The 23,572-nt window shown below is 43.7% G+C and overlaps 1 protein-coding gene across 1 annotated transcript in view; it reads left to right on the forward strand.

Annotated features, from left to right (window-relative positions):
- S1PR4 (sphingosine-1-phosphate receptor 4) overlaps positions 1-22,655 on the forward strand; it is a 34,393-nt gene extending 11,738 nt beyond the window's left edge. Inside the window, exons 2-3 of the mRNA XM_044284620.1 lie at positions 18,495-18,716; positions 20,877-22,655. Of these exons, the coding sequence (XP_044140555.1) occupies positions 18,511-18,716; positions 20,877-21,798 (1,128 nt within the window). The 5' untranslated portion in view covers positions 18,495-18,510 and the 3' untranslated portion in view covers positions 21,799-22,655. The remainder of the gene's footprint in view (positions 1-18,494; positions 18,717-20,876) is intronic.
- Positions 22,656-23,572: the final 917 nt, after the last annotated feature.

Consider the following 23,572-nt stretch of genomic DNA (forward strand, 5'->3'; position numbering starts at 1 on the left):
TTTTTAATTTTTTGTCACAAGTTAGTAGAATATGAGACTTTGTAAGAAAAAAATAAAATAAAAAATAAATCATCATTTTCCGCTAACTTGTGACAAAAAATAAAAAGTTCTATGAACTCACTATGCCCATCAGTGAATACCTTAGGGTGTCCACTTTCCGAAATGGGGTCATTTGTGGGGTGTTTCTACTGTCTGGGCATTGTAGAACCTCAGGAAACATGACAGGTGCTCAGAAAGTCAGAGCTGTTTCAAAAAGCGGAAATTCACATTTTTGTACCATAGTTTGTAAACGCTATAACTTTTACCCAAACCATTTTTTTTTACCCAAACATTTTTTTTATCAAAGACATGTAGAACAATTAATTTAGCGAAAAATTTATATATGGATGTCATTTTTTTAAAAAAATTTTACAACTGAAAGTGAAAAATGTCATTTTTTTGCAAAAAATCCGTTCAATTTTGATTAATAACAAAAAAAGTAAAAATGTCAGCAGCAATGAAATACCACCAAATTAAAGCTCTATTAGTGAGAAGAAAAGGAGGTAAAATTCATTTGGGTGGTAAGTTGCATGACCGAGCAATAAACAGTGAAAGTAGTGTAGTGCAGAAGTGTAAAAAGTGGCCTGGTCATTAAGGAGGTTTCAGCTAGGGGGGTTGAAGTGGTTAAAGGGATGCAATCAGTGCAACTACATGACAGCTGAGAGAGGCTAACGAGATGAGAAATCGAAAGCAAAACAAAAGCAACCTCAAGCAGGAGGTTCTGAAGAACGTCTGACAGAGCTTCTCAGATGTCTGGTGGTGACACTTTCTGAGCACCTGTCATGTTTCCTGAGGTTCTACAATGCCCAGACAGTAGAAAAAACCCACAAATGACCCCATTTCGGAAAGTAGACACCCTAAGGTATTCACTGATGGGCATAGTGAGTTCATAGAACTTTTTATTTTTTGTCACAAGTTAGTGGAAAATGATGATTGTAAGAAAAAAAAATAATAATAATAATCATCATTTTCCACTAACTTGTGACAAAAAATAAAAACTTCTATGAACTCACTATCCCCATCACGAAATACCTTGGGGTGTCTTCTTTCCAAAATTGGGTCACTTGTGGGGTAGTTATACTGCCCTGGCATTTTAGGGGCCCTACTGCGTGAGAAGTAGTTTGAAATCCAAATGTGTAAAAAATGCCCTGTGAAATCCTAAAGGTGCTCTTTAGAATTTGTGCCTCTTTGCCCACCTAGGCTGCAAAAAAGTGTCACACATGTGGTATTGCCGTACTCAGAAGAAGTAGGGCAACGTGTTTTGGGGTGTATTTTTACATATTCCCATGCTGGGTGAGAGAAATATCTCTCTAAAAGTCAACTTTTTCCATTTTTTTATACAAAGTTGTCATTTGACACAGATATTTATCTCACCCAGCATGGGTATATGTAAAAAGACACCCCAAAACACATTGCCCAAATTCTCCTGAGTACGGCGATACCACATGTGTGACACTTTTTTTACAGCCTAGGGGCACAAAGGGTCACAAATTCCTTTTAGGAGGGCATTTTTAGACATTTGGATTCCAGACTTCTTCTCACGCTTTAGGGCCCCTAAAATGCCAGGGCAGTATAAATACCCCACATGTGACCCCATTTTGGAAAGAAGACACCCCAAGGTATTTCGTGATGGGCATAGTGATTTCATGGAAGTTTTAATTTTTTGTCACAAGTTAGTGGAATATGAGACTTTGTAAGAAAAAAAAACCAAAAAACAAACATAATTTTACGCTAACTTGTGACAAAAAAAAAAATTCGATGAACTCACTATGCCCATCAGCGAAGACCTTAGGGTGTCTTCTTTCCAAAATTGGGTCATTTTTGGGGTGTTTGTACTGCCCTGGCATTTGAGGGTCTCAGCAATCATTACATGTATGGCCAGCATTGGGAGTTTCTGCTATTCTCCTTATATTGAGCATACAGGTAATGAGATTTTTTTTTTTTTCGTTCAGCCTCTGGGCTGAAAGAAAAACTAAACGGCACAGATTTCTTCATTCGCATTGATCAATGTAGATGAAAAAATCTCTGCCAAAAAAAAAAGGAGGGGAAAGGCGTCGGCCAGGACATAGGAGCTCCGCCCAACATCTATACCCACTTAGCTCGTATGCCCTGGCAAACCTGATTTCTCCATTCACATCAATCGATGTGGATGAATAAATCATTGCCGGGTTTTTTTGTTTTGTTTTTTTTTCTATACAAAGTGTTTGCCAAAGCATATGAACACCACCGCCCCCTCAGCTCATAAGCATCGACAAACATATCTTTTTTACTGCAGAGGCGAAATCTCGTCTTGCAGCGCCGCATACACCGACTTTTGTGTAATCTGACAGCAGCGCAATGCTTCTGTCAGAATGCACATCAGTGCTGCAGCTGGTCGATCGGTTGGTCCACCTAGAAGGTAAAAAAAACTAAACAAAAAAGAAAAAACCAGGCCGCAACGCAATAAATTTTATTAACTGAACTTTATAATAACTTTTGAACAGAACATTAACTTTTATGAACTTTGGAAACAGAACATTAACTTTTTTGCTTACCGGTGATTTTTTTATTTTTTTTTACCTTTATAGGACAAACCTCCCCTTCCCCATGGGACAATGTGCAAAGCGCAAAATGCCTAGAGATGTGGCGAAGTACATTATGCACTTTGTCCCAGGTGAAAGGAGAGGTTTGCAGCAGCTCTGTGTGAATGGGCCCTAATAGCCCTGTGTGCCTGTCCTGTGAGATGCAATCCCTATGCTAAGTTTACCTGTGTGTGGTACTTCCGGAAACACTCCCCTAAGCATAGGACAGGGTGGTCAGGGCAGTCAGGACAGAAATAGATGGGTGTCACGCCTTATTCCACTCCTGCTACAGACACAACATTTGTTTCGGGGTGGCGGTTGGTTTGAGGTACCGGCAACGACACTGGGGAAATGTCGCTCGTGTAGACGGCTCACTACACTGGTGGTTGGGGCCACAGAACCTCCTGGATACAGGAGGTTCTCGATGATCTCTTTCTGAAATTTGAGGAAGGATCTTGTTCTCCCAGCCTTACTGTAGAGAACAAAACTATTATATACAGCCAATTGAATCAAATATACAGACACCTTCTTATACCAGCGTCTGGTTCTGTGGGAAAGTAAATAGAGAGCTACCATCTGGTCATTGAAGTCCACCCCTCCCATGAGCGAATTATAGTCTTGGACACAGAGGGGCTTTTCAATGACACTGGTTGCTCGTTCAATTTGGATTGTCTTGTCTGCGTGAATGGAGCAGTTCTTGGTTACACAAGGCAGCCCTCCCTCCCCTTGCAATACGGGTGGTAACGAGCCGTTGGGGGAAGCCCCGGCGACTAGGTCGCGCGGTGCCACAGCAGCCATTCTGTTCTAGGAACAAATGCCTGAAGAGGGGCACACTTGTGTAGAAATTGTCCACATAAAGATGGTACCCCTTGCCAAATAAGGGTGACACCAAGTCCCAGACTGTCTTCCCACTGCTCCCCAGGTAGTCAGGGCAACCGACCGGCTCCAGGGTCTGATCTTTACCCTCATAGATCCAAAATTTGTGGGTATAGCCTGTGGCCCTTTCACAGAGCTTATACAATTTGACCCCATACCGGGGGCGCTTGCTTGGAATGTATTGTTTGAAGCCAAGGCGCCCGGTAAAATGTATAAGGGACTCGTCTACGCAGATGTTTTGCTCAGGGGTTTACAAATCTGCAAATGTGGTGTTAAAGTGGTCTATGAGGGGCTGAATTTTGTGGAGCTTGTCAAAAGCTGGGTGGCCTCTGGGACGGGAGGTGCTGTTGTTGCTAAAGTGCAGGAAACGCAGGATGGTCTCAAATTGTGTCCTGGACAGCAGAGAACATGGGCATGTGATAAATTGGGTTCGTGGACCAATATGACCGCAATTCATGCTTTTTTGTTAGGCCCATGTTGAGGAGAAGGCCCAGAAAAGTTTTCATTTCGGAAACTTGGATGGGTTTCAACTAGGGATGAGCGAACTCGAACTGTATAGTTCGGGTTCGTACCGAATTTTGGGGTGTCCGTGACACGGACCCGAACCCGGAAATTTTCATAAAAGTCTGGGTTCGGGTTCGGTGTTCGTCGCTTTCTTGGCGCTTTTGTGACGCTTTCTTGGCGCTTTTTGAAAGGCTGCAAAGCAGCCAATCAACAAGCGTCATACTACTTGCCCCAAGAGGCCGTCACAGCCATGCCTACTATTGGCATGGCTGTGATTGGCCAGAGCACCATGTGACCCAGCCTCTATTTAAGCCGGAGTCACATAGCGCCGCCCGTCACTCTGCTCTGATTAGCGTAGGGAGAGGTTGCGGCTGCGACAGTAGGGCGAGATTAGGCAGATTAACTCCTTCAAAGGACTTGATTAATCGATCGATCTGCAGCTGTGCATCATTGAGCTGCTGAAATTCAATTGCTCAATGTTTTTAGGCTGCCCAGACCGTTTGTCAGTCACTTTTTTCTGGGGTGATCGGCGGCCATTTTGTGTCTTGTGGTGCGCCAGCACAAGCTGCGACCAAGTGCATTTAACCCTCAATGGTGTGGTTGTTTTTTGGCTAAAGCCTACATCAGGGTGAAGCTGTCACACCAAGTGCATTTAACCAGCAATAGTCTGTTTATTTTTTGGCCATATACTACATCAGGGGCAAGCTGCGCCTGTCACTAAGTGCATTTAACCCTCAATGGTGTGGTTGTTTTTTGGCTAAAGCCTACATCAGGGTGAAGCTGTCACACCAAGTGCATTTAACCAGCAATAGTCTGTTTATTTTTTGGCCATATACTACATCTGGGGCAAGCTGCGCCCGTCACCAAGTGCATTTAACCCTCAGTAGTGTGGTTGGTCAAGCTGTCACACCAAGTGCATTTAACCAGCAATAGTCTGTTCATTTTTTGGCCATATACTACATCAGGGACAAGCTGCGCCCGTCACCAAGTGCATTTAACCCTCAGTAGTGTGGTTGGTCAAGCTGTCACACCAAGTGCATTTAACCAGCAATAGTCTGTTCATTTTTTGGCCATATACTACATCAGGGGCAAGCTGCGCCCGTCACCAAGTGCATTTAACCCTCAGTAGTGTGGTTGGTCAAGCTGTCACACCAAGTGCATTTAACCAGCAATAGTCTGTTCATTTTTTGGCCATATACTACATCAGGGGCAAGCTGCGCCCATCACCAAGTGCATTTAACCCTCAGTAGTGTGGTTGGTCAAGCTGTCACACCAAGTGCATTTAACCAGCAATATTCTGTTCATTTTTTGGCCATATACTACATCAGGGGCAAGCTGCGCCTGTCACCAAGTGCATTTAACCCTCAGTAGTGTGGTTGGTCAAGCTGTCACACCAAGTGCATTTAACCAGCAATAGTGTGGTTATTTTTTGGCCATATCCCAGTCTAATTCTGTCAGTAAATCCATACCGGTCACCCAGCGCCTAAATACTAGGCCTCAAATTTATATCCCGCTAAATCTGTCGTTACCGCTGTACTGTTGTGGCTGGGCAAGTTATTTAGTGTCCATCAAAGCACATTTTTTGTTCTGGGTTGAAATACAATTCCCAATTTAGCAATTTCATAATTTAGTGGTTTCTGCTATATCAGAGCTATTTGAAATCTATCCCTAAAAGGGTATATAATATTCAAGGTGCACATAGGGTCATTCAGAATAACTTCACACACACGCTACTGTGCATTTCCAAGTCTAATTCTGTCAGTAAATCCATACCGGTCACCCAGCGCCTAAATACTAGGCCTCAAATTTATATCCCGCTAAATCTGTCGTTACTTTTGTCAACACGCCACAGCTAACTGCACCACCACCTGATACGCAACGTGTTAGCAGGAGGCAACATTTCACTAACATGGTGGAACAGTACATGTGCACACCCCTCCACGTACTGACTGATGGTTCGGCCCCATTCAACTTCTGGGTCTCTAAATTGTCCACGTGGCCAGAGCTAGCCTTTTATGCCTTGGAGGTGCTGGCCCGCCCGGCGGCCAGCGTTTTGTCTGAACGTGTATTCAGCACGGCAGGGGGCGTCATTACAGACAAACGCAGCCGCCTGTCTACAGCCAATGTGGACAAGCTGACGTTCATAAAAATGAACCAGGCATGAATCACACAGGACCTGTCCATCCCTTGTGCAGATTAGACATTAACTACCTCCCCTTAACCATATATTATTGTACTCCAGGGCACTTCCTCATTCAATCCTATTTTTATTTTCATTTTACCATTATATTGCGAGGCTACCCAAAGTTGAATGAACATCTCCTCTGTCTGGGTGCCAGGGCCTAAATATATGCCAATAGACTGTTCCAATGTTGGGTGACGTGAAGCCTGATTCTCTGCTATGACATGCAGACTGATTCTCTGCTGACATGAAGCCAGATTCTCTGTTACGGGACCTCTCTCCTCTGCCTGGGTGCTGGGCCTAAATATATGACAATGGACTGTTGCAGTGGTGGCTGACGTGAAGCCTGATTCTCTGCTATGACATGCAGACTGATTCTCTGCTGACATGAAGCCAGATTGTCTGTTACGGGACCTCTCTCCTCTGCCTGGGTGCTGGGCCCAAATATCTGACAATGGACTGTTGCATTGGTGGCTGACGTGAAGCCTGATTCTCTGCTATGACATGCAGACTGATTTTTTGCTGACATGAAGCCAGATTGTCTGTTACGGGACCTCTCTCCTCTGCCTGGGTGCTGGGCCTAAATTTATGAAAATGGACTCTTACAGTGGTGGGTGACGTGAAGCCTGATTCTCTGCTATGATATAAAGACTGATTCTCTGCTGACATGAAGCCAGATTGTCTGTTACGGGACCTCTCTCCTCTGCCTGGGTGCTTGGCCTAAATTTATGACAATGGACTGTTGCAGTGGTGGCTGACGTGAAGCCTGATTCTCTGCTATGACATGCAGACTGATTCTCTGCTGACATGAAGACAGATTCTCTGTTACGGGACCTCTCTCCTCTGCCTGGGTGCCGGGGCCTAAATATCTGAGAATGGACTGTTCCAGTGGTGGGTGACGGGAAGCCAGATTCTCTGCTATGGGACCTCTCTCCAATTGAGTTTGGTTAATTTTTATTTATTAAATTTTTATTTTAATTCATTTCCCTAGCCACATTTGTTTGCAGGGGATTTACCTACATGTTGCTGCCTTTTGCAGCCCTCTAGCCCTTTCCTGGGCTGTTTTACAGCCTTTTTAGTACCGAAAAGTTCTGGTCCCCATTGACTTCAATGGGGTTCGGGTTCGGGACGAAGTTCGGATCGGGTTCGGATCCCGAACCCGAACATTTCCGGGAAGTTCGGCCGAACTTCTCGACCCCGAACATCCAGGTGTTCGCTCAACTCTAGTTTCCACCAGAAAGACTGGACATAAAAGCTTCCCGGGTTGGCGGCTATAAATTGAGTGGCATATCGATTTGTTTCTGCCACAACTAAGTCCAACAGCTCCGCAGTCAAGAACAGTTAAAAAAAAACTGTGCCGAACCGATCTGAGCTGTCTCAACCCGAACTCCAGACTGGGCGAAGAAAGGGGGAACTACTGGTGTGGCTGAAGTTGGGAGCTGCCAATCAGGGTTTGCCAACACCTCAGGGACTCTAGGGGCTCTACGGGCCTGTCTGTGCGGTGGCTGCGACGGGGGAACTACTGCACCTGCCACCGTACCAGCTTCAACTGCCCTTCTGGTGCTCGCCACTTCACCATGTTCTACGGCGGTGCTGGTACTAGGTCCAGGATGGGCTGCGCTGCTGGTGTATGCCTCACCACGTAATCCGACAGTGCCAGCCCCACTCTACTGCACTTGAAGCGGATCCTGCGCAACCTGTGGTCTAGCAACACGGGGCCGGGTACGCCTGGTGGTATCAGGGACCTCAACCTCCTCGTCCGAACTTTGGGTCAGACTGCCACTGCTTTCTACAGGTTCATAGTCTGACCCGCTGGATTCGTCAGATAAGGGTTCCCATTCCTCATCCGACTGGGTCAGAAGCCTGTAGGCCTCTTCAGAAGAATACCCCTTATTTGCCATTTTGACTACTAAATTTAGGGGGTATTCCCTGTGACTACCCAAGAAAAAAAGCAAGCCTGTCTTACAAATGGGAGGCTAGCGAAGTACCGGAGGCCGCTGCGATTGATAAAAAATATCAAAACTGATTTTTTTTTTATCGCCGCAGCGCTTGTAAAGTGATTGTGCAGTGATTAAAGAAAATAATATTTTTTGTCACTGCGGCGGGGCGGGCGTGAGTGAACGCACGTGTGGGCGACTGATCAGGCCTGATCGGGCAAACACTGCGTTTTGGGTGGAGGGCGAGCTAAGGTGACACTAATACTATTATAGATCTGACTGTGATCAGTTCTGATCACTTACAGATACTATAACAGTACAAATGCTGATTAGCGATACGCTAATCAGCGAATCAGTGACTGCGGTGCGGTGGTCTGGGCGCTAAACGATCGCTAACTACCTAACCAAGGGGCCTAAACTATCCTAAAACTATCAGTCAATACCAGTCAATAAAAAAAAATGTGACAGTTTACACTGATCACTTTTTTCCCTTTCACTAGGTGAATGACAAGGGAGATCAAGGGGTGATCAAGGGGTTAATTGGGGTGATGGGGGGTGATCTGGGGCTAAGTGTAGTGTTTGTTGTGTACTCACTGTGATGTCTGCTCCTCTGCTGGAACCAACCAGCAGAGGAGCAGAGAAGCCATTTAACACATTATATTTATAAATATAATGTGTTAGATGGCTTCTGATTCGATTTTTTGAAAATCATCAGCCTGCCAGCGACGATCATTGGCTGGCAGGCTGATGACGAAATTGTGCTTTAACTTTTGCCGGCCCGCGATGCGCATGCGCGGGGCGGCTCTGACCGAAATCATCGCAAGATGACGCGCCGGCGCGTCCAGGAGGAATTACAGGGCCGCCACAAAGACGCATCCCTGCTTGCGGCGGTCCTGAGGAGGTTAATGGGCTTATCTCATGACTAATGTAAAAATATGACATCAAATAGTACATGACAATCTCTTTCTAACTAAGCTAGAACCAGCCCTGTACCTCACATGGATCCAGAGATCTCCCCATTCATTGCTCTGCTGGATTAATATCAAGTTGACAGCTCAAGGGGAGTGTCTTTTCTGCTGCAGCTAAGGAGGCGTGTCTAAGCTCTCCCTATCACAATTCAGGAGGCAGTTGAAGGATCAAACGGAGCATGTGCGACCTTCTCACTGAGCAGGACAAAGAAATACGGAAAAAAAAAACAGATACATTTTATTGAATAACTCAATAAAACTTAAATCAAGGGGAGTGTCTTTTCTGCTGCAGCTCATGGGGCGTTTCTCATCTCTCCCTATTACAGGTCAAAGTGAGTGTCTTTTCTGCTGCAGCTAAGGGGTGTGTCTCAGCTCTCCCTATCACAGGTCAAGGGGAGTGTATTTTTTGCTGCCGCTTAGGGCGCATGTCTCAGCTCTCCCTATCACAGCTCAAGGGGAGTGTCTTTTCTGCTGCAGCTAAGGGGTGTGTCTCAGCTCTCCCTATCACAGCTCAAGGGGAGTGCATTTTCTTCTGCAGCTAAGGGGTGTGTCTCAGCTCTCCCTATCACAGCTCAAGGGGAGTGTCTTTTCTGCTGCAGCTAAGGGGTGTGTCTCAGCTCTCCCTATCACAGGTCAAGGGGAGTGTATTTTTTGCTGCCGCTTAGGGCGCATGTCTCAGCTCTCCCTATCACAGCTCAAGGGGAGTGTCTTTTCTGCTGCAGCTAAGGGGTGTGTCTCAGCTCTCCCTATCACAGCTCAAGGGGAGTGTATTTTCTGCTGCAGCTAAGGGGTGTGTCTCAGCTCTCCCTATCACAGCTCAAGGGGAGTGTCTTTTCTGCTGCCGCTAAGGGGTGTGTCTCAGCTCTCCCTATCACAGGTCAAGGGGAGTGTCTTTTCTGCTGCAGCTAAGAGGTGTGTCTCAGCTCTCCCTATCACAATTCAGGAGGCAATTGAAGGATCAAACGGAGCATGTGCGACCTTCTCACTGAGCAGGACAAAGAAATACGGAAAAAAAAAAATACATTTTATTGAATAACTCAATAAAACTTAAATTTATAATGACATGAAATTACAAAAGAATTCAGATTCAGGTGCTGGTTGATACCATTAGAGACATGGAACATCAAATGTATATGGCAAAAATGCCAAATAGGTGACGGCAATGTGGTGTTAATTTGCTTAATTATATGGATAGGTGACAGTTCTATTTCCAAGAGACCTATCCGGAGAATGGGCTCATTCAGACAGCCATATGTTTTTGCGGTCAGTTCAGCATGTACGCAAAAAACGGATTGCATTCTGCATTTTTGCGGACCCATAGACTTCAATGGTGCCACGTCCAAATTTTCACTGACAAGTATAGGACATGTTTTATTTGTTTCGCGTGGCGGAACAAAAGATGCAGACAGCACATGCTGCTCGCATCTTTTGGGGCTCCATAGAAGTGAATGGATTTGCATCTAATTCGAAAAATTGCGGATCAGATGCAGAAAGAAACTTATGCCATCTGAATGAGCCCTAAGAGTTGCATGCGACTCTCTCCATCCCTCATACCTATATATCAGCAGAATGAGGGTCTCCTGACCCATGTGCGACACTCTAGAAAGGAGTAGATGACGTTGTCATGTATGCATGCGGCTAGCTATACTGTGGTTTATTTCTTAGTTCCTAAAATGTACGCATGGCCACCTCGCTACCTCATCTATAGGGTCCATTCACACGTCCGCACTTTGGGTCCGGATCTATTCCGCAATTATGTAGAACGGGTGCAGACCCATTCATTTTCAATAGGTATGGAAAAGATCCGCATTTCCGGTCCACGGCCCCCGAACTTCCGGTCCGCGGCTCCGCGAAAAATTGGAACATGTCCTATTGAATAGGCATTTCTATTGGGGTGCCAGCAATTTGCGGATCTGCAAAACACTGCGGACATGTGAATGGACCCATACACAGGGTTCAATAGACCCCCACCATGCCAATATGAGGGTTTAAGAGATAGCCACACAGTGAACCATTAATACTTACACATCCCTGCTCCCACGCTGTGGGTTGTCCCATCTTACACATTGGGGGCATATTGCTAGGATATGTCCCCAATGTCTGATAGGTGCAGGTCCCAAGCACGTTCAACTATTTTCGGAAGTCCCAAAGAAATGAATGGAGGGCGGCCTTGCATGCACGGTCTTTTCTCTTTCACTTTACAGGCTCCGTTCTAGACATAGGTGCCCCCAATGTATAAGGTGGGCCAACCCCTCTAAAGATTTTTAAAAACATATCTGAACTAACGTACCATTATTTTAAAAAAAATTGTCTGCACATATTCACGGGCAAGTGTGCATGTGTCCTGAATGGGGAGAGGTGAGAAAGTCGCTGCCAAAGGGATTGGTCAGTTGAAATTCAACTGCCCAGTCCTTATCTCTCCTTAAATCTAGCATTAAGAGCAGAGTCAGGATGTGCCCATACACATTAGATGGTATGCTCTTTATACAACGTGCCAAATACAGAAACAAGATAGCTCACTGTGCACCGGCAGCTGCAGAAAAAGTATGGTGAGCTCAGTTACTTCCATTATCCTGGCCAACTCTGTTTTGAACCACAGGCTGCATGCGGCAGTCAGCCAACACCTGGACAGGGTTGAGGGACCCCTAATCTCGAGATATCAGAAGGTGTAAGGTCCAGAGCAGGATGTGCTGAAAATTGTTGGCATGAGAATCCCCCTTTAACTCAAAAATTCCATCTAAGTAAACTAGACAGTAATAATTTCACTATATACAACAACAATAGGAAATAAACGTTCAGCCATTTCACAGCTTGGAAGAAATCTTGCCATGCTCTGTGAAACTTCACACACTCCACCCTTCCTGTGAGTCTGTCTGTGCAACGCCTAAACCACAAAGAGAACAGAAAACTTCAGTGCCACGTGTGAATTTGTTTGAACCAAACGTGTTTTTCTATATAGCATTGTGTGTATCTGTAAAGTCTTTCTAGAACTATGGCAAACAGTGACCCTCAATTTCTGTAAACATGGATGCAGGTTTCATTTGCAAGAACTAACCTTTAGAACTTGAATTGCAATGTGTATTTATTATTTCTGTACATGATATATATCATATAAAGGGAACCTATTACCTAGTTTGGGGCCACTAACCACCAGCATGTCTTTATGCAGCTTGGGTTTAGGGTCCCCAAAGCTGCTCATAGCAAAGCCACCTGTCTCCTTAAAAGAAGGTAAATGAAATTCAAGCATACCTAGATAAGTGTCCAGGACTCTTCACCAGCAGCATCAGGTGTATGCGCACTGTGATGATGAAACCAGAGAAATTATACCTCGTTTTATTGTGCATTCAAGCACGTTTTGTTAAGTAAGGTGCAATGTCCTCAGCTTCATTGGCACAATGTGCATGTGGATGATGCTACTGGAGAAGAGTCCTGGGATGGGTTTGCAACGGGCAAGTTTGGGACCCTAAACCCCAGCTGAATAACCGCATGCTGGTGGTTTAGTGGCCCCAAACCAGTTTGACAGGTTCTCTTTAAAGGGAGTCTGTCAGAAACATTTTCATATACAAGTCACTAACACTGTCGGGTAGGAGACAGGAAATTTTAATATAGCAATGTTGCCATAGCGGAGACAAGTAACATGTAATATGAATGCATAAAATTCCATAATAGTGTGAATATAAAAATGTGAATATAAAACGTGGCTGGACTTCCAGTTCCGGCGCTGGGATGTAAGACGGTGGTGTGAGGAGCTCCGCTACACCCTCTCCCTAGACCTTCAAAAATTCTTCTGTACAGTCATCAGCGATTATAGAAGCTGTGGCTATACGTTCCCCTGTCATCTTGGAGGACATCACATGGGGAGATTTTTGCTCCAGAGCAGTGGAAAACCAGCAAGTGTAAAGGGAAGGACCGAGGGTGGTGAGAGGAAAATGGCGCCGGGAGACCACGCGGCAGTGAGTGAGCCCATTGCTTAGTCTCAAGATTTATTCATAGGAGATACAGAGATGACAGACTGAGAAAAATGGGATCGTTGTTAGACTATAAAACGCTGGCTATGGAGGTAGCTAAACATCTTGCCCCGGACATCAAAGACTCCCTCATATCTGTGGTGTCGGCTTCTTTACAAGAAATATGAGCGGAGGTAGACTCACATTCCTCCAGGCTTGGGGAAGTAGAGCAAAGAATATTGAGTCTGGCGGATGAGTCGACAGAAGTGTATATCATTAAAAAAAGCTATCACAGGAAAATGCTACCTTGCGTGATCGCATGGAAGATATAGAAAATAGATCTCGCAGGAACAACTTGCGGATCCTGGGAGTGCCAGAACACATCAAACCCACTCACTTACAGAAACTATGTGAAGAATAGATTCCGAAAGCTTTGGGTTTGACTGAGCTCAAAAGAGTAGAAAGAGCACATTGTGTGGGTCCTACCAGGGCTGTAACCACTACACCAGCTTAAGGGTCCAAACCACAAACAAACAAGCCCAGACAGGTTATTGTAAAGTTTTTGGACTATAATCATAAAGAAGAAATCCTGAGAGCATTCTGTAACAGGAAAACTCCCCTGGATCTACATGGAGAAAACTCCTGGTATTTGCAGACTACTCTGCAGATGTGGCAAGGAAAAGGAGGGAGTATAGTGCGGTGTGCTCCACGCTTTATGCCAAGAAGATAAATTCAGGTGCAATACCCCGCAATATTGCAAATACAAGTGGTGGGAGAAGCGCCGTATATATTCAAATCACCGAGTGAAACAAGGAGCTTTGCAGAGGCCCAGGGATGGATGGCTGAGAAGGCATCGGATAAAGATAGTGCTGTGCCCAAGAAGTACTCGCCACAGCGACAACGTCAAGGAGACACAGAAAGATCTTCATTAGCCGGAAGAATTGATATCTCCTCAGCACAGATAGGAGCGGAATGGAGAAAAAGTCCAGGAAAAGGACTACAAGCCTTGGACAACAGTTCCTCTCCCAAGACACAACCGGAGCAGAGACCGAATCGTTATGCGTCATTGGCGGTGGACTGAAAAGTATAGAAAATTCATTACTTTTAGTTAGTTAGTCTGTTAACTTGCCTTCCATACAGGTTTTTTCTCTATGTAACATTGCTCTTTTAAGGGTTCAGCCATATAGTGAATATACTATTGGGGAGGTTTTAACTACAACGAGGTGATAGACAGGAAGGGCCATGTGATAGCAAATGTATGGGGGGCGGATGGGAGAGGGGGTAATTTGTAGAAACAAATGTCTTAGTTCCAGAAAAAAAGTGAGCATGAGTCATTGGCCCACAAGCAAGAAGCAGGGAAGCAGGGATGAATCATGTTTTTACTCGGCAATTGAAAAATTCGCAATCAACACTACTCCTAAAGTCAAAGATACGGCAGCCTTCTCATTGGCTCACAAGCTAGAAGCAGGGAGGGATCATGTGTACTGATTTTAAAAAAATCTTGAATATTCTAAATTACTAATATATATCACTATATTCTAAATATTCGCAATTTTCAAAGTACCTATATTCACGATAAAAATGTGCAATTCAAATATTCATGATCAACACTATTGATGAAGCGGGAAAAATAACAGATCACAAATGTATAAATACATTTTTGGGTAACTTTTACAAAAACGTATATGATGACTCTCCTGATCCTATTCCACAGACCACAATACTGGATCAAATATCTCTCCCTAAAGTATTAGCTGAACAATTAGCTATTTTGAATGCCCCGGTGTCAGAGGGGGAGGTTTTGGACACTATCAAATCCCTAAAGTCGCACAAAGCACCAGGTCTTGATGGCTTGACAGGGGAGTTTTATAAACTACTAAAGGACCAAATAGGGAGCATTTTAACAGCAATATTTAATTCTGCACTAGAAGAGGGGGGTCCTCCTCAATCATCTTCTCTGGCTTATATTAAGCTATTGCTAAAACCTGGCAAAGATAGCATGCATCCGGGATCTTATAGGCCCATTTCCTTGATAAATGTGGACGCAAAAATACTATAAAAAATTATGGCAATGAGATTGGGTACCTTTATGCCAACTCTAATAAGCCCTGCACAGGTGGGTTTTACCCAAGGCAGAGCAGCCGTCACTAATATACGAACGGCATTAGCGGTCTTGGATAGAGTACAGCACTGGCCCCGCCAAGGAGAAAAGCCAGCACTGCTGACGCTAGAAGCAGAAAAATCTTTTAACAACGTGAGATGGAACTGGTTGGGGTCAGTGCAGGACAAAATGGGTTTTAAAGGATCTTTCCGTAAGTGACTGGGGCATATATATATAGAAAGCCACAAGCACGGATTCACACAGGTGGATACTTGTCAGAACCTTTTGAACTGAAGAAAGGCATCAGACAGGGTTGCCCCCTATTGCCTTTGCTATTCAATCTAGCTATTGAACCTCTGTCAAGATACCTCCAAACATCTGGAATTTTTAGTGGCATTAAAGTGGGCAATCAGGAAGTCCGAATAGCTTTCTTTGAAGACGATATTATCCTTTTCCTAGATAATCCGACAAAACACATCTCTAAAATATTTGATACACTGTCCGAATTTGGTCTGTATTTGGGATATAAGGCAAATCTGTCAAAATGTGAATTTTTGGACTTAGGGTGTATAACACCGGTAGAGGGGCCATATTGCATAGGAATTGTGGTATCACTCCTCCAAGAGACCACATCAAGTACTTAGGAATAAAGATAGGTTGCTTCCCTGCTTCCTTATATAATTTTAATTACAAACCCATACTAGAGTGAATATTCTCAGACTTGAGAAGATGAGCCCAACTCCCATTAAATTTGATGGGAAGATGTCACTTAGTTAAGATGTCATGTTTTGCTAGACTTCTATATCCACTACAGACCATTCCAGTGTTGCGAAAGCATAAGGATATAACAACACTAAACTCACATTTTGTGACATTCTTATGGTCTGGAAAGAGGCCTAGGATAGCGCTAGATAAACTTATGAGATCTAAATTAGAAGGGGGAGTAAACTTTATGAACGTGAGTGGATATAATCTAGCTTGTTTAATGAGACATATACTGGATTGGAGGAGAGGAACTAGTCATTATTAAAATTTAACACTAGAAAAAAGTATGGGGTCCCCATGGGACTTAATGGCGTTGGTGTATTCTCCGACTTACCACAGGAAATAAGAAGCTCTATCTTACTTAGGGATACCATTATTACATGGAAAATCACTCGGAAGCTATTTAATCTATCTTACCAATGTTCCAAGCACCTACCCTTATGGGAAGCACCGGAGTTCCAGGAGGGTCAAACAAGCAGTTTGCTTCGGCGTTGGAAGGGGAAAGGAATAGAGAGAGTAGGAAACCTGATTCAAGAGAAAGAACTAAGATGGTTGACATTAGAACTATGTGATAAATATACTCTGACAGGCCCTCAATATTTCCCATATAGACAACTCCTACATTTTTGCAGGGCAAAGTTGGTGGATATTTCAAAAGAAGCCCCTTTAAACGCTTTTGATACTCTCCTATCCTAAAATACTAAACATTCTGTTTCAGATCTTTACGCTTTTAGAAAAAGTAAGATACTTCCAGGGACATGTCATTCCATGTTCCAGGAATAGGCAAAACAATTAGCGATAAGAGACATAGGAAAAGAGATTCTTAGTGGGTGGACGGATTTTAGACAGCACATAATATCTGAAAACTATAGAGAAACTCAGCTAAAAATCAAGCATTTACCATACTACCCTCGGCCTATAGGCCAGACAGACAAAATGCACAAAATGCTCAGAACAAAAATCCGACTTATTCCATGGGTTATAGGGCTGTCAAGAGTTGAAGGCCCTATGGGATGATACATACACTTTACTCAAAAGATCTTGCTTATTAAAGGTGCCAATAAATGGTACAATGATACTGTTTCATACGGGAGGAGGGGACTTAATCACTTTAACGGGAAAGGCTAGTCATTTATCTCCAATAGCACACACTGTTATTATGGCAACAAAAAAGTTGGATACTTCCTCAGCCCCCATCTATAAGGCAAATACTGATAACTGTGAAGAAAGCATTATGGCTAGAATATACAATAGTCACACACAATAAAGAGACTCAGACAAGAACATTTTTAAAAAAATTTAATTTTTTTATTATAAACTATTGTGATTACAAGGAGAGGAAGTCTTTAGTGGACCCCTTTAGATACACTAAATGGTATTTATTGGAAGAAGCCAAAGGCACCTTAGGGAAATTAAATAGGTTTTGGTTGCTAAGTCAAACAAGGTGGCAGAGTCAAAGGGCTTTTATAAGGTTATATTTTGTTGTTAAGGTTATAGAATATCTGTAACAACTCATGTACAACATTGATGAATAACTAATTCATTTACAGATATATATGTTATTGTTATTTGGCTACAGATTATTAACCAAAGAGGACACAAGAGGGCGCTGAGATAGCAGCTCATAATAAATAAATAATAAACAAGTAACACCAGACAACTAGGTAGTAAAGTGGAAAACCACATACATAGTAAATATACTCCCGTGAGAGCTAGTTGAAAGGCAAAAGACAAAAAATGAAACTGCAAACATGCAACCAAAATATAAAAATGATTACCAACCGATATGTCAGCGCCCTCCTCCCGACGTTTAACCCACAGGCTTCTTCCAGAACAAGAAGGGGTGTAGCATTAAGCCTTTAGACACATTAATCAATGTTAAAGTCTGAAAATTGTGCAAAATGTTGTGCAAATCTACACAAATCTATTGGAAATGTTTTAGACGGAAAAAACAGCACTACAGACTGCACTATTCTGATAGCAGGCATAGACAATGTGCCAAACTTGAAGGTGTGTGCCATTTAATAGATCTGGCACAATTCACTCCAACAACCTTTTTTATTAGACTGGAGTATAAAACGTGTTGATAAATCAATCCCATAAACTCCATGCTGACCACCAAGTACCAGTAAAACTTAAAAAGATTACTAAATGCAGGAATACATTTTAGGATTTTTGAAGTCTTCCTGGAAAGAGGCCTTTGTAGTGTAGACCTATTATCTATTCAGCTTTTGTGCATAATACGGAAGGGCATTACATTACTTCAACCCAGAAAACAAGCTGAGAGCCACTGTGTATCTGTCAGTATACATCAATGGTGATGGGGCAGGAAGGAGTTGGACCTGCTATTTTGTTTTAGGAGTTTTTTGTATAATAGCCCAGAGACCCATCATTACTATACGCTTCTTTTAAATAGGACATCATATTCTCATGACAGATTGGATTATATTTTTATCAGCAAAAACAGTGCTACGGAGTGCACCATTCTTACTGTGGAACATACAGGAGATACATATATATATGAACAAAGCCCAAGCAAACAACCCAATATTTTGTTTGCAAAAGTTGGAAATATCCAATAGGTCAATTAAATAATTCATATTTATTTTTTTAGGTTCTTACAAGCCATCATGAACTTCACATATACCCAGATATCTAATCAGTGCCTAGAGTTGGTGGGTAAACAAAATGTTAACATTATATTCTTACATTACAACCTGACTGGACGTCTACTTGGACGATCAAGTGAAAATGGCATTAATCTGAAGATAATCAGTACCCTAATCGGTCTGTTCATCATAATGGAGAACTTGACAGTGCTGGTGGCCCTGCTAAGGTGAGACAGAACAAAGCAAGGACAGAACTAGGGTCCTTTGACACGTGCAGATATCCAGCCTGGTCACAAGCGCTGATCGACAACATAATGTCGATCAGCACTTGTTACTAGGATTTATATGCAGCAATTTTTCGTTAGTATGGGGAAAAATGATCAGTGGGTAATATTAGCGTTCTTCCCAATCCCCATACACTCTTTATATAGTTTTCATTTATTGGCAGCACATCCCTTGATAAGCTGCCGACAAATGGGCATTTTTAATGTTGGGTGATCATTAGTCTGTTTACAAGGAGCAGTGATTGGATGAGTGAATCTTCATTTGAACGTTCATTGCCGATCCCTTACAGTCATCCTTCACCAAAGAGAATATTTTTCTATGCTAACCAAGCACAAATATCTGACTCTTACATTAAAGGGATTTTGCCATCTCAGACAATGAGGGCATATCGCTAGGATATGCCCCCATTGTCTGTTAGGTGCAGGTCCCACCTCTGGGACCTGCACCTACAATGAGAACGGAGCGGGGAAATAAACGGAGGGCGCACTGTGCATGTGCAGCTGCCCTCCATTCATTTCTATGGGGCTGTCGAAAATAGCCGAGCGCTGGCTTGGCTATTTCTGTCTGCCCCATAGAAATGAATGAGAGCAGGGGCCGCGCGTGCGCTGTGTGCTCCCATTCACTTCTATGGGAGCAGCAGAGAGCAGCGCTTGGCGGTGGACAGACCCCGGGTCCTCCAGCCACAGCTCTACCCGCTCCATTCTCCTTGTAGGTGCAGGTCCCAGAGGTGGGACCCGCACCTATTAGACAATGAGGGCATATCCTAGTGATATGCCCCCATTGTATGTGATGGGAATACCCCTTTAAGTCCCCCTGCACACAACCATATGTATTTTGAGGTCCACAGACATTTTATTTGCAGACCCATTAACTTCAATAGCTCTATGGTCCACATTTTGTGGCCAAGTATAGGACATATGGAGGTGAAAAGCACACAGACTGCATCAATATTTTGTGTATCTGCACTTTGCAAAACCGATACGGTCATGTGCATGGGGCATAAAGGGTCTCTTATGCATGACTAATATACACACTACTGACTGTCACGAACCAGCGGGTGTGAACCCACTGTGTCATGTGTCCTACCTCCTCTAAGGGGCGTTGTCTAAGTGAATCCCTGTATCTTCACAGTACCCCTAATGGTGGGGATAGACTTTCCCAAGGGGAACACCTGGTCGCTACCTCTTGAGGAGGATAGGCACACGAGGCAGCTGGTCCAGGTGGAACAGAAGATACCTGAGAAAGGTACCAGAGGTGCAGGACCAAAGGATGAGGCAAAGGCATAGTCAGACAGGCAAAAGGTCAGGGCAGGTGGCACAGGTACAGGTAAGGCAATCCGGATCGGCAACAGGAGAGTCAAGGCAAGCAGATAGGGATCTAACAGGTAGCAGAGTCCAGGAATACAGATACGAGTCAGGAACACTAGCGGAAACCAGGAACCTTAGCAGGACACAAGGGCCTTGACACTGAGGCATCTGGGAAGGGGGCTGACACTTATATATGCGCAGGAGGGCTGGGATAGATCAGAGAGGTCACATGACCTAACCCATAAAGCCCAGGAAGTCATGCACGCCGGCCCATAAAGAAGTGCTGCAGGAAACAAGCAGCAAGCATGCTGTGCCCAGGGCTGAGAGCAAACTGTAGAGCGGATCCCAGATCCCTGCAGCGGTGAATAGGAAGCACAGGCCGCAGATCACCGCTGAACACGGCGCCTGGAACAGCAGCAGTAAGCAGGGGAACAGCGGCGGACAGCAGCCACTGTTACACTGACTTCACGTTGGTAATTTTTATTTCTATACTCACTCCACTGTGTGATGCATAGAGAAGACTCCTGAGCCCACGCACATAATGAAGAGGACTGCAGGAGGCCACCTCTCTATGCACTGCACAGCCAGTTTGTGGGAGCACAGTGGAGGAACCGGAGTGAGTACAGAGAGAAGAATTATTGATGTGAAGTCAAAGGCCTGTGTAATAGTCATGCCTTGGTGTAGTTAATAGGACTGGCCCGAGGTGAAAGAGTCCCTCTAACGATGAGCTGCCAGACTGTAGTAATATGTAATTGGAAGGATATTACAATTAACCATGCTTTTCTACTTTTTTAGGTTTCTGCGTTTGAGACGTTGGGTTCACTGCTGTTTAGCAAACATTGCATTTAGTGATCTCCTGGCTGGCATTTCATACTTGCTAAATATATGGCTTTCAGGTGAAATGACTTTCCAATTGTCCCCACAACAATGGTTTCTAAGAGAGGGCCTTCTCTTCACCACTCTAGCTGCATCTACTTTCAGCCTGTTCATAACAGCAGTGGAAAGATATTGTACAATGGTGGCCCTTGTCTCAGAGAGCCGCTCTAGAAAAGTGGTGCGTGCACAGGGGTTAATTATTCTATGTTGGGTGCTGGCTGCTATTGTTGGGTCCTTGCCTTTGTTTGGTTGGAACTGCCTATGCCACATTGAAACCTGCTCCAGCCTTCTTCCCCTTTACTCAAGGCAATATATTGTATTTAGCCTTGGCCTTCTGACCATTAGCCTGATAGGGATTATTGGTTTTTACTGCACTATTTATTACTTAGTCTGTTGCACTGCTAGGCAGACTGCAGTCACAACCCAAAGTCGGCGTGCAATACACTTACTTCAAACCGTTCTCATCATCCTTGGCGCATTTGTAGTCTGCTGGACTCCCCTTTTTATCTATCTTTTGGTGGATTCCTCATGCACTCCACCTTCCTGTCAATCCCCAGTAGGACTGGAATGGGTGCTTGCCTTAGCTGTCTTGAACTCAGCTTTTAACCCTTTAATTTACTCTCTCAGAAGTTCAGAAGTACGTAAAGCAATGGTGGCATTTCTCTGCTGTGCTTGCACTATGGCTGGAGTTAAGGTACCAGCATGTCACCAGCAAGGTGCAGATATCACCTCAGGTTCATCAAATGAAAGTTCACTTAGAAGAAAAAGCAGTGTGCGCCTTTCACGAGCATTAAGTTTTAGGAGTCCTGTAACCAGCATTTCTAGTGTGCCCAGTCAGTAATGAGTCTTCAGACTAATCTACCGTAAGTGAAAAACATATACCATGCCTAAGGAGTTTTGTCTCACATACAGTATGTCCACTGATTGTCATACATAGCATGTAGAAAAATGGAAGCAATCATGATTTCAATACTATGGGTTATCTTCCATTATATCACTATTTCTTTTCATTAGAGAATTTTTAATAAAATATGATGACCGATGATACACATATATGGTACTCACATTCATACGCAGCATTACATTGTGGTCTAAGCACTTTACTGCTGATGTGCCAGCATGGCGCAGATGTGTTTTGAGGAAATTATTCTCTTACTATATGGGCCAGAAAAAATGCAATGCAATGAATTAAGTGAGATTCAACTCTGATCATTATCCTAACATTAATCTGTAACTTGCATATGAAGTTCAGATTCCTAATTTTTTATGAAAATGCTCTAGATTGACCTATAATACATCAAAGCGTAGGCACTGGCCTATAGTACATCAACATAGATACAATGGAGCAAAACATTGTCCAGAACTGAACATTATAGAAGAAACTTCATAACTGAATGCTCTTCCTGATCAGTCCTAGATACCAGTCCTAAACAACCATGCTTACAGTAGATGGGCCTCAGTTACAAATCCATATATGTAGGCTGTGTTATATTTTGTTGTATTCATATTGTATAAGTTTCAGCATACTTAATATAAAATGTAAAGGGACACAACTCTGTGGTTTGCAAATATCTTGAATTGTGTCTTGCTAAAGCTATAGGAAAGTGAGCACTGTATAAAACTGCTTGAACTTTTAAAGAGCAGTTATATATATATATATTGTATATATACAGTACAGACCAAAAGTTTGGACACACCTTCTCATTCAAAGAGTTTTCTTTATTTTTATGACTATGAAAATTGTAGATTCACACTGAAGGCATCAAAACTATGAATGAACACCTGTGGAATTATATACATAACAAAAAAGTATGAAACAACAGAAAATATGTCATATTCTAGGTTCTTCAAAGTAGCCACCTTTTGCTTTGATTACTGCTTTGCACACTCTTGGCATTCTCTTGATGAGCTTTAAGAGGTAGTCACCTGAAATAGTCTACCAACAGTCTTGAAGGAGTTCCCAGAGATGCTTGGCACTTGTTGGCCCTTTTGCCTTTACTCTGCGGTCCAGCTCACCCCAAACCATCTCGATTGGGTTCAGGTCCGGTGACTGTGGAGGCCAGGTCATCTGGCGCAGCACACCATCACTCTCCTTCAAGGTCAAATAGCCCTTATACAGCCTGGAGGTGTGTTTGGGGTCATTGTCCTGTTGAAAAATAAATGATGGTCCAACTAAACGCAAACCGGATGGAATAGCATGCCGCTGCAAGATGCTGTGGTAGCCATACTGGTTCAGTATACCTTCAATTTTGAATAAATCCCCAACAGTGTCACCAGCAAAGCACCCCCAAACCATCAAACCTCCTCCTCCATGCTTCACGGTGGGAACCAGGCATGTAGAGTCCATCCGTTCACCTTTTCTGCGTCGCACAGACACAGTGGTTGGAACCAAAGATCTCAAATTTGGACTCATCAGACCAAAGCACAGATTTCCACTGGTCTAATGTCCATTCCTTGTGTTCTTTAGCCCAAACAAGTCTCTTCTGCTTGTTGCCTGTCCTTAGCAGTGGTTTCCTAGCAGATATTCTACCATGAAGGCCTGATTCACACAGTCTCCTTAACAGTTGTTCTAGAGATGTGTCTGCTGCTAGAACTCTGTGTGGCATTGACCTGGT

This window comes from Bufo gargarizans, chromosome 1, assembly GCF_014858855.1.
Source record: "Bufo gargarizans isolate SCDJY-AF-19 chromosome 1, ASM1485885v1, whole genome shotgun sequence".
Lineage (NCBI taxonomy): Eukaryota > Metazoa > Chordata > Amphibia > Anura > Bufonidae > Bufo > Bufo gargarizans.